The sequence below is a fragment of the Primulina eburnea genome, chromosome 8 (genome assembly GCF_022965805.1).
Source record: "Primulina eburnea isolate SZY01 chromosome 8, ASM2296580v1, whole genome shotgun sequence".
NCBI classification, from domain to species: domain Eukaryota; kingdom Viridiplantae; phylum Streptophyta; class Magnoliopsida; order Lamiales; family Gesneriaceae; genus Primulina; species Primulina eburnea.
Window position 1 is genome coordinate 1,395,815 of NC_133108.1, and position 12,493 is coordinate 1,408,307.

General features: G+C 32.9%; 1 protein-coding gene and 1 pseudogene across 1 annotated transcript; both read right to left on the reverse strand.

Annotated features, from left to right (window-relative positions):
* Window positions 1–1,078: 1,078 nt before the first annotated feature.
* Window positions 1,079–2,796, reverse strand: LOC140837652 (transcription factor MYB1-like; annotated as a pseudogene).
* Window positions 2,797–8,870: 6,074 nt separating this feature from the next.
* On the reverse strand, window positions 8,871–10,050 carry LOC140838249 (LOB domain-containing protein 37-like). The gene is made up of 2 exons (XM_073204416.1): window positions 9,680–10,050; window positions 8,871–9,592 (listed from the first exon to the last, which is right to left on the reverse strand). Exons 1-2 carry the CDS (start codon window positions 9,861–9,863, stop codon window positions 9,129–9,131), a joined length of 648 nt encoding a protein of 215 aa, XP_073060517.1. The 5' UTR covers window positions 9,864–10,050; the 3' UTR covers window positions 8,871–9,128.
* Window positions 10,051–12,493: the final 2,443 nt, after the last annotated feature.

A 12,493-nucleotide genomic window follows, 5' to 3' on the forward strand; every position in this document is an offset into this window, starting at 1 on the left:
TTTATTATAAACTTGAATTGAAAGAGTGTAACATATAAAAATAAATCACACTTACATAAAATTTTAAAAAACAATATATAAATTAAACGTAAGAGAATCTGTAAAATATTAGTTTAAGGATTGTTGCTGTATTATGACTAAATATGTTCACAAAATTTTCATAAAAAAAAAGTAAAATAATAAAAAAAGATAAAAAAAATTCAAAAACAGGGTGGAAGTCTGACATCTGTTGCAAATCTTTTAAAAAAAATAAAATTGAACGTGATTGTTGAGTTGGCAATTGAATGATCCATTGTTTTTAACACAAATTTGAAGTTATAACAATCAATTCAATGTAGTTGGCTATTACTTGATAATCTTTTTTCTTTCCTTCTCTTTTCAATAAAATATTATTGTTTTTAATTTGTGTTAGAAAAACAGAGATAATGCAATGCCTAATTGAGGACAGATCCGTATGATGTTGAAAAATAGGACACGGGAAGTTCATGTGTTGATGACAATGTCAGTCAACAGGATAAGTCAATCGACAAGCTAATCAATGACCCTAACCCTCCGGGCAGTGTTCGCAGGATCGATCCAATGGCTCGGATTTTTTCGAGTCAATTTTTTTTTTTTTTACAGGGAGATGGGCCCGGATCACTTATGTAGAGTGATCCGGGCTGTTCACTGCCCGTGTAGGCTGTGTAGTGTGAAACAAACCCTAATCAATATGAAGACAACTTTTCAAGTTCTATTATATATTGAGATCTTTATTTTATCAATAAACAGTCGAATATACAAATTTCTTTTTCGTCGACAATTAAGAAATAAAAAAGGGATCTTGGAAAATAATTTGTTGGAATATTTTGCCAAGGAAAAAAAAAGTATCAAGTTACGGATATAAAACGAGTTTATTAAAATTGGAAAACAGTTTTCGAGACAAAGCGTGTTGGTGGTCAAGTAATAGGCTCTTTTGTTGGCTGCAAATAAAGAATTTTGCCAAATGCGGAGAAGAACAAATTTTAAAAAATTCTTCATCGTCCATAGCAGCTGTCTAAATACACTGTCAATGGACGGCCTTTCCCCGTAAATAATCTATACAAAAGCATGCTTCAGCAATTTAATCGCACCAAATTCATCCTATAAAGAGAAATGATATTAAATGAATGCCATAAAAATATGATTGTATCGATGACAGATGACAAGCATTAGACAAAAATTTCTAAATCTTGATCCATTATGCCCAACAATTTCACAAAGATAATGTTGTAGAAAACTTCCACTCTTCGTGTCATTAATTGCAGAATAACCATATCAATATTGAACTCAACCAATACATGGATGATTCGGTCAAGATCTGCGATTTGAAATGAGTTTGGAGAGTAAACGATAAACTTTCGTTTGTTCGCAATCAGTCGATCATTCTTGAAACCAGTCCATCGCAGGATCTATATTGATCATCGACCCCATATCAAGATCCTGCTGCTTTTCATCAGGAATTTGACACGAGTTTGTGGTAGGATAGCCGGTGCTGTTCTTCATGTTATTGAGTGAATCCTCCCCCAATCCATTATCCAGCTTCTGATCAGAAAATGTGAAGAGCTCAGAGCTGAATAGATCGGAAAAGAACTTGTCGTCCAGTTTGAAATCCACCATGCCAAACTGATCAGATTCCAACTTTTCCGCCTTATGAATTTCAACTTGTGAGTGTCCAAATGCAGGTGTGGATTCAACATTTTCAGTATTTTGGGACGGATTCGTTATGACGAAAGCCTCAGAAGCCCTTTTCGCCTTCGTACGAATTACATGTGATACTACACTGTTGGGAAGTTGAGTTTGGTTTGCTGATGGATTTTCTTTCTTCGTTGTGGATTGTTTAGCCAGTTTAGGATCAGCCATAGCTCGCTTCTTGGCAATGTTAGGTGTTCCAGTAATTCTTGATTTCATTGTCTGTTCGCCCCGGAAGCCTTCCAGCTATTAAAGACCATCTATATAAAATATAAAGCACATTCAAGAGTGCGACACAATAAAGCTTCTATATATATAAGAAACAAAATGAGGCAAACAACGACCTGTTTCCAAGGAGCTTGTGAAGTCTGATAATAAGATCCTCTTCATCTGTACTTAGATGTCCTCTCTTGATATCTGGTCGTAAATAATTCAACCAACGAAGCCTACAACTTTTTCCACATCTATTAAGGCCTAAATTTTCACCAAAAATGGTTACTTCAGTTATAAAGATCAAATCATATTTGATAAAGTTGAATTCCAATTTTTACCTGCTTTCTTGGGTAGCTTTCGCCATTTTCCTTGGCCATGTATCTTAACATAATCTGTGAGAATTTTGTCTTCCATGGCAGTCCATGCCCCTTTGTTTAAGCCTTCTTTGGAACAACAAGGACTTCTCCCCATTCCTTATTTCAAAAATCTTGATAGTGTGTGTTCCAAGTTTGAATGTGTCTTTTCTATGCCATGAGACAACACAAATTGTTCCTTTATAGGTTGAAGACTTGTGAGGACTTGTTATTTTCTGGTGGGGTGTGAACTAGATGTCATTTGGACATCCTTTTCATGTAGCAATTTGGGAAATGCTAGATACATAAGTTGTTTCACACGCTATTTCGTTACATCGTTCGATTAGATTGAGTAGCGTAAATGTAAAAAGTAATAGAAAAAATCGTTCTATGGAGTCATAGGTCAGTGCATCGTATCAATAAGATGGAAAAATATTGGAAGTCTTAGATGGAGATTAGGGTTTGCCAACATTGGCAGGGAGTTTGGAAAACTAACTGAAAAAATCACAGAGAAACTGCAACCTTCCAAGGCTATGTGTGGTAAGTCACACTTTATTGGGCACGATGAAAAGTTGGATCAATTTTAGCAGCAGTGTCCTCTGTATCATATGTTCATACAATCATACACCACATTTACATACGTGTATATATACATGAAACTAAATTTACTCATAAAAATTAACCAAAAGGCAAGCAACAAACCTAGAAAAGGAAAAAAAGCATATGAGATCGAGATTTTAACAAAGTAGACTGTATGTGTAAAGAATTGCAAAAAATGCCCTTATGTTGCATTTGAATAAGTAAATACCGAGATTCAACTTGCACAAAAATCCCTTATGGTTCATTTGAAGGGATTTGATTTCAAAATGGATCGATTCAGATTTCTATTCAACCTATTGTTGCCTCTTTATCTGAGTTTTTTTTTTTAATTCTTGAACACCATTTCAGCATAATTGAGACTAACTTTCTACGTAAACACTTGTCCTGACGTTGAGAATGTCCGAAAAGTCGTGATGACCAAATTCCGACAAACATTTGTTACAGTTCCTGCAATCCTTCGTCTCTTCTTCCACGATTCTTTTGTTTCGGTAACTCGAATTTCAGTTGATCTTACTGTTAATTTCTTTAAAATTCAATACAGACGCACTAACATTTAAATCTAATACATGTTTATGTACGTATGTGGAGGGGTGCGATGCATCGGGTATGGTAGCGTTCACACCGGGCCGGAATAAGGTTGCAAAGGATCACGCGGACAATTTATCATTGGCCGGAGACGGATTCGACACAGTGATCAAAGCCAAAGCTGCCGTAGATAAAGGCGAGATGCAAAAATAGGGTATATATATATATATATATACATTGGTTCAATTTGTGTATGCAAAAACACATTATTTCAAGAATTCTGTGAAATCAACTAGCAAAATAAACGCGTTGATTTGAAAGAGTTCAATTTATATGATAAATATTTTACATAATTAATATTATGAAAAACGAAGTACATACTAATTATTAATTTGAGAAGATATTACATTATAATACAATTAATAACATATAATAAAATTATATAAATTCGTCTACAAATTCAAGATTGACGCGAGTTATTTATTACCTTGCCAACAGCTAGCACCGACTATTCATTGGAATACTTTCTGGAACAGGAAGAAAATACAAAGTAGGATTAATTTCCTCATGAGAATATTACTCACATGACTTCCAAAGCAAATTTTACAGTTTCTTTTTCGTTATTGAAGAAAAAAATCTTTAGTTCTCGATGAAAATTATAAAATGTTGGCAATGTCCTGTCGCAGTTAAGCTAATTAATTAATGGGTTCTAGATATTGGTACTAGTACTTGAGATTCTTTTTTCTTTTTCTTTTTCTTTTCCCCCTCTCTTTTCAATAAAAATATTCTTTCTTTTTAATTTATCTTTAAGAAAAAAAAAGCAGAGATTATGCATCGCCTAATTGAGGACAGATCCGTATCGGTATGATGTTGAAAAATAGGAGGACACGTGAAGTTCATGTGTTGCTGACCCCTTCCTGTCGGGGTTTTCGGACGCTTTAGTCTTTACTTTTATTCTAATAAATCTATCAATTTTATTCTTCCATAAGGAATAAGTCATTTATCATACGGTATATTTATCAAAAAAATAAATAAATATTTTTTTCTTGAAACGGGTCAGATTAGAACTTTTCCTCACAAAATTGATTTTATTTCCGTTTATGATGCCCTAGCTTCCTGTTCGTCTATGTCTTCGTTTAAAAATATAGTCAAATCAAAATCATTATATATATATATACATATATGGGAGGGCAGAACCCGAGATTAAACGACCTTAAAATCTATTGAAAAGCCACGTTCCTCCCAAGTCCGAGACAAAACGTCTCGAGTTTGATTTTTATGGTCAAAACGTTTCGAGTTTTAAGTGCCCATAAATTTAATAATTTTAAAGCTAAATTAATATATTTATCTAATAATAATAATAATTAGGCAGGCAAAGGAGGCCCAGGCATTGAGAATCTCAAAACTCCGCCATGCAATAGAAAATTATGAGGATGATAACGTCACAGCCTTCATTTTCACCTACACTTTGTGCAGCCAACTTGCATGTTTTAAGCAACTTGCAAAAATAAAATACGAATCGTACATAAATCGTCACAAAATAGAATGGGCCCCGTCAAGTACTACTTTCTGATATTCTTAAATCAAAATAACATTTCAAGATAATTCAAAATTTCAAATGATTTGGAATCAATTTTCAGTTCAATTTACAATAGACAATCGGGACCCAACTACGTTCCCCAATACGCGTCATATTGATCACACAAATTGGAAAAAAAACGCAAATTTCAATTTATATGAGTTAAATGTACATCTGATTGTATTTTTTTTAAGAAATACACACATTTTTTATATACTTTTTTAATTAATTATTTAATTGTTATTGCCAAGAAGAATGGAAAATTTGTCGTCATTGGCCGAGTTCGACGAAAAGGAGCGGTGGTGAACCCCGCGTCACACTTGCCACTTGTCTTGATTTAATATGTCAATATACAATGATTTCATTCCCAGGATCATACATCCCACTTCCCAACCATGCGTATGTTTTTCTAAAACAATTAAATAAACCGACCACATCGTTAAAAAAATAATGCTTTAATTGCCATTACATTTTTTTTCTTGTCACAATTTTACCATTGCATTTCATTCCTAAAACAATTTTAATTTCTCTATAACTATATTATTATACATGAACGAGCAACTTACGTGTTCCCATTTTGTAGATGGTGCTCAACGTTTCAAGCGGGAAGTGATAATATGTTTATAGGATTCAAGTACGGTCGATCTTAACAAATTTTCGGCGTGAATCTAACTTTAAAAAATTTTCTCTAAATCATAACGTAAATTCATATTTTTTTAGACTCGTAACAATTTTTTTCGTATTAAATCACTATCTTAAAAACAATATAAAAACTAAACAATGTACAATAGTTAAATTTTTTTAATATTATTAATTTTGCCGTTTCTCCACATCCTCTTAGATTTCCCACGTTTTCTTATCAACAACAAGTACCACGTTAAGAAACTGCTTTGGATTCTATTTTAACGTTGATGTCCTTCTCCATTTGTTCATTTACAAACTTCTTCTACATTTGAATTTTGGTGGTAGTAGCCATTAAAGTCCAGCATGGTAGGGGAACCCCGCTCTTCCTAGCTAAATTTATATAGCAGAATTGTGGATATACAGGTAGATTTCTCTAATAGGTTGAATTTGGTTGGATGTATTTGAAATATGTTGATTTCGATTATATTTTAATTTATTGCTAACAATGAAATAATAATAGATGAAATTCTAAATCTATATCTTACTTATTTACATAATTATAACAAAAAGTAGAATGTATTTCAGATGCATCCATTATTAAAAGAACTATGAAACATTATACAAACATGGAAGACGTGGATTTGAAGTTCATGGTCTTCTTTCTCTAAACTGTAAAAATACATTTAAATATATTTGAAATTTATGAATTTAAAATTTATCAATCCAAACACAATCTAAATTTTTTCGGAGAGATTTCTCTATGTCTTGTGTATTACTTGTTTTTCATTTATTTTTGAAAATTAACAGCATTTGTAATGATTAATCGTGTGTGTCATTGTGCCTAGTATATATTATAATTGAGTAAAAATATCAAACGAATTTTAGAGTTAAAATTATTAATCAAATTGTTCAGAATTTATTTCTTAATTATAGCATAAATAATTCATTCAATATTTTCTTGTGACGTAGTTGATTGGAAAGAAAAGATTTGACGAACTTTAACTTTGAAAAACTTAGTTTTGTACTTACTATTGTAACAAAAAAACCAAGAACAATCAACAAAAATTCATAAACAATGTGAGTAATTGAGAAATATTAATCTATTTTCTTCAATTAAATCACTACAAACCCCTTTTGAGTCAGATAATAATTTTTAAATTGGTCAAATTATACTACTATATAACAAATTTGTGTTTTTTTTTTTGTTTATATTTGCCACGAGAAAAATTAATTTATGTCGGGAAAAAAATATCAAGCTACCTTATAGAAATAATAAATTATGTAAATAAATTTATTGCGAGGCACAAGAATTATAAAAAAAGTTTATACTTAGCATATGAAAAATAAATTTTTTTGATAGGAAGAAAAAAAATAAAAAATAATAAATTCATATTATGTCAATCTACACAACTATATAATAAGTTTTTTTTTAAAAAAAATGCCTGAATCAAACGACTCTTTTGCCTCCAAATAGTGGAACGGCCCGGATTCAAGTAGCGATGACCAGATCATGAGGACTGAATTATTGAAGATATATATGGCACTGACAATAGCTTTAGAAGCAATTTATTACATAAAATCTATAAATTCTAACATCAATTTTTTCTCTGGCAAAAGAAGGAATGCAACTTGACTTCTAAAATTAAACTACACCATTTTGGTGGGTCCACACAATAACAATTAAGTAATCCCTCATTATATATATATATATATATATATATATATATATATATATATATATATATATATATATATATATATATTACGTCGCTTCAGACACTTCAAAGGCCAATTGTTTCACTCCAAGCAATTTGCAACTGTCTTTGGCCCTTTCAGAGAATAAGCTGTTGTATAAACCGAAAGGTCCACAAATTTACCCACCCATTATTAATAACAAAAGCCAACCAAAGCCCATACCCGTTGATTCATTAAAACTAAATATATTTAATAAAAAGACTAATATATTCCAAGAAATGCCCAACAACTTTCTTGTTCTGTGGATAAGTTCGGATGATACACATCGATAGCACTCCCTTTATTGAATACTCCAATATTAGCTATTAAGAAGCTATGTATACATTTAAACTTGTAACCAATGTCCAGAAAAAAAATAATATAATATGAATTGCTAGATAAATTAACTATTGCCACGTAATAACCATCATGGTTGAAATTTTTAATTAAGTCAAAGTTTGACCCCAATCAAGTAGGAACTGGCTTCCCTCCAATGTGATTGGAGTTTTGAGATTCCTTTGTTCATTCCTTAGCATCATCAATGTTTCTTCAGAAAGCTAACCGATAGTCTATTTCACATTTATTACTTGTTTAATTCCATGTCCTTTTCCTTGTAAGAATTATTTTATTTAGGAGTAAATTTAATGATCTATTATTCAAAATCACAAAAATACTTGTGAGACTGTATAATGAGTTAATTTCGTGAGATAAGTATTGTATTTTGGTTACGAATGAAAAAATATTGTTTTTTATGTCAAAAATATTATTTTTATTATAAATATAGGTAATATTGATTCGCATCACGAAGACCGTCTCATAAAAAAAGCATACTTATTCTAAATTACCGTCTAACAAGTGTGGTGAGTTACCAAAATTTTGAAATATTTAAGTCATGTATGTGTGGTATAAATAATTCCCTTATATATTACTTGATGAAAAAAATCAAGGCAAAAAAATTTTGTGAGACAGATTTCTTATTTAGGTCATCAATGAAAAAGTATTACTTTTTTTCTAAGATTATTATTTTTTTTGTGAATATCGGTAGGGCTGACCCGTCACACAGATAAAGATTCGTGAGACCGTCTCACAAAAGACCTACTCAAAAATTAAATAGATTATACAGTTTCACATATGCTATAATTAAGTTGATCCATCATCTCATTTCCCGAAATAAAGATGGACGCAAATTAGTCCTTAATCGGCTCAAATGTGCATATTTATCTAGCAAAAGTAACTAACCCATGCATTGCAAAAATTGTCCAAATACGAATCTTAATTAATTCATATACAATGAAACACAATCGGTATTTATACAACATAAAAATATCTCAATTAACATTTTACTCTTATTTTCAATGTAAAATTCTTTTAGATTTATTTTTTTTTTATTTATAGTGGATGTGTTAAGATTTAATACGTACCATCACTCCCATGTGCAAGAAGCATAATTAGCAAGTAAAATATCACTATCATGCAAAAGAATGACATGCATATAAATCAAGATATAGATGTGAACCAATGGAAAAGGGTCGAAATGCTCGTAAGTGTGTGCCAATAATTCAAGTCCAACAGTCATTAGACACGATTCAAGAAATTACATTTATGAGGAAGAAAGTAATCGCAGGAGAAACTTTCATTTTCCCTTTCTTTTCCTTACTAAGATAATTACTACGAGGGGAAAGAGGGGAATCTTGGCCACTCGTTAGCTACAATACCTCGCCGGAGTAAAATTCCCGGAAGAAAACTTACCATGATAACCAAAGTTTAATCCCTCTCTTTTTCTCGTTACCTAATTAATTGAACAAGTTTAGAAGTTTTATTTCGTTTTTTGTTTGATGATCTCCACAAGTTGTCGTCATAGATTCCTCGGAAGTCATCGATGGGCTCCCCAGTCGCCGCGTCCTGGGTAAAGGGCTCATATTTTTGCCATGGAAACCCGGTGTTAAACTGAGATCAAGATCAGACAACTGCATGATCCGAACCGGATCCTCCGGGAGACGGCGGCGCTTCTGCAACTTTGATCGTGAAGTCAGGGATGGATCTCGGAGATTGAACATGTTCGTGCAGTCAGACAAGTCGTCGGGATCGGGCGCACCGCCGAGGAACTCCGCTATCGGCTTTAACGCGCCACCACGGAGAACGGTCTCAACCGCCGTCTGGCAAACGTGCCAGTTCCCGGTCCAGAGAAGCCCCACCGCCCCGTTTACAGGGTTCACCGTTCTTCCTGCAGCTTCAAACAGCAGAGACTGGAAGAGGGCTGCGCAAGTTTTTCATTTTAGTTTCAATTTAGATTATCAGCTCAAGAAGTACGGGATGCTAAATTTTGAAAAAAAAATATGTTCACCAGGTCTCTGATTTTCCGGGACGGCGGAGATGAAGGACATGAGGCCGGCGCGGCCGAAGAACTTGGCCACAAAAACGGTGGCGTGGCCTTGCGATTCGGGACTTTCAATCCACTGTAAACAGTGCCTCAAAATACACGTTTCGCTGCATCCCTTCCGAAGAACCCGGCATCCATTGCAACTCATCTCTCCAGCTAGGTAAAAATAAAATTCTCCTGGTTATTCCTCTGGATTACAACACACGAAGATCTGTTAAAGTCCTACCCAGATGCTTAAAGAATCAAGAACCAGAAGCCGCAAGAGAGAGAAGATCAAGATTAGATTGTGAAAAGAAGAAAGGTTGATATATAAAGAGAAGTGGAGAATGGAAGTAGAGGAAGAGTGGGGTTAAAGTTTAGAGTAGGTTTAACTAGGGTTAGGTCAGTTGAGTGGGTGCGACTGGCGAGTGAAGTCTTGCGTGGTTGGGTTAGATTCCAAAGTGCTGGGCGATAGCGGCTCCGTGTTTCCGCGGATAGGAGTCCCTCAACCGTTGGATTCTGTTTGCCTTGCAGATGCTCAGATTCTTGATGATAACCTAACACTTTATTTTTTATACTCGTACACTCTATTATATATATAATACAAAACTCTAGTCCTATATGCTAGTTGTGAAAGGGTCCACCCTTTCCATTTGGAAAATGAGGTCAGCCGTATTTTATTTATTTATTTATTTATTTTTATAGTAAAGCTTTCATTAACACATCGTCTAATCAAAGTTTGTAGTTTTCTTAATACACAGCAGAGTAGCATTCTGATAAAACACATTTCTGCCATTAAGAAAACTATGACGAGTAAGTTCGTCGGCGACTTGGTTGGGATTCCAAGTGCAATGTTGAATCGAAGATCATGGTGAGTTGATACAGATCGGACGCATGACTTCCGCAATATTGTTTTTCTCAGGATTAATCTATTAGATTGCATTGGACTCAAGAGCCAACATGATCATCCCGATGTTTGAACAATTTTATTTCATTGTTAAATGAGTGAAGTAATAAAAAAAAGTTTCAAATCTATTTTCTACTTATTTACATCATAAATATATTAATCACAATGAATTTCAGATGACTTTAATATTCTAAAGAGTTGAAATCTATTGTGATTAGAATAATTGAATGTAAATAAGTATGAAAATAAATTTAATTTTTTCAATATAACTTATCCAAAAAATGAAAATACAATTAAATATCAATCTTAAGTTCACATAAGATGTTTCATGTTTTTTTTTTTTTGTATATTTTACATGGTCTTAGATGCAATTTGTTCTAGAACTTTAATTTATTTACTCCACTTTTTTTCTTCATATTCTTAATCAAAATTTCATAATAAATTCAGGAGATATATGTGTACTTACATCCAAATTTCTTGCTAAGAAAATTTTCATTGTCTTTTTCCGATTGACTACGGCGGGCGTGGAGTCCTCCTTATCCTACAACCTAGCCCTTCCATAAAAAAAAATAAATAAATAAAAATCCTAGCCCTTCCATAGTTCCATGCAACACGCATTATTTAATTTTGTTATCCAAGAATCGGATTTTAATGTTTTTATAGATATTAACATTTAATCTCCATACTTCATAATTAAAATGCGTAACTGGCCTACATGTTCATCTCTGGGGATACAGTTTATTATGGGAGAAAATATTTAAACTCGGCTCTACGAAATTTCACGTAAAAAATATCCATGACATAAGAATGTCAAATAAAGAGTCCATTACTCCATACCACTAATTTTCAACGTGAAAAAAATATATATTTGACCGAAATTATTAGTTATTTTTTCAAAATTATCCTTGTGACATACTTGTGAAATTACATTCCCTATAGACAGGGACGGATCCAGGAATAAAAGTTGGGGGGGCTTGAACTCAATATGATAAGTTATATATTGTTAAAAAAAATTTACATTATATCGTTCAACGAAGTTGTGCCTTACGAGATTTTAAAACATAAAATTCATCAATAATAGATTTTACATCAATATGTTTAGCTAAATCTCGTTCAATATAGAGTGTCAAACAATCGGCAAGAAAGTCATCCTCCATTTTATTGCGAAGTGCCGTCTTCACATGCTTCATTGCTGAAAAAGCCCTCTCAGTAGTGGCAGTAGACACAGGTAATAGTCAAAACAAGATGAATCAATCTAGTCAACATAACATAAACACTTGACCGTCCACTCTCGGTCAATTGCTGATACAACTCAACAAGTGTAGAAATCTTTAAATTATGCATCACATCAAGTTTATAATGTAACAATTCATACTCCAAAGCAACAATTTCTTGAGCTGTGAAATCTCTAGGATAAAACTTCTTCGTAAGCTTGCAAATACCATCACTGTTAAATGAGTCAAATGAATTTTTAGGATCTAAAGTTGTACTAAGAGAAAGAAGTTCCACCGATGACTCATTGAACCGAGTATTTAACTCCATCAAAATGAAATCTATTGCTGCATTAAAAACATCACAGTGGTAATGATGTTATATTGATGTTCTCTTTTGAAATAGTTCAAGTTATAATCCTAAACAAGAATAAAATAATTATTAAACAAGTAATAGTCAATCAACAACAAACAATCAAGAAACCACAAATCACGCACAGAGAAGCTATAAAAAACAAAATAAAAAATGTATAGCTGATTCTTACCTGGATTGTTGTCTTGCCGATGAGCAATTCGATTTCTTCGGGAGTCCGCAATTCTATTCTGTCGCTAAAGGGCTTTGGGACTTGGGAGAGAAATTTTGTAGAATTGAGATGGGGATGGATTAGAGGATATGGGATG

Excerpts from the sequence above, each read along its gene's own strand:
- LOC140838249 (XM_073204416.1), bottom strand. The coding sequence starts at position 9,863 with ATGAGTTGCAATGGATGCCGGGTTCTTCGGAAGGGATGCAGCGAAACG. Across the intron at positions 9,593-9,679 it reads CCCGGAAAATCAGAGACCTG|CCCTCTTCCAGTCTCTGCTG; the intron begins GTGAACATATTT and ends AAACTTGCGCAG.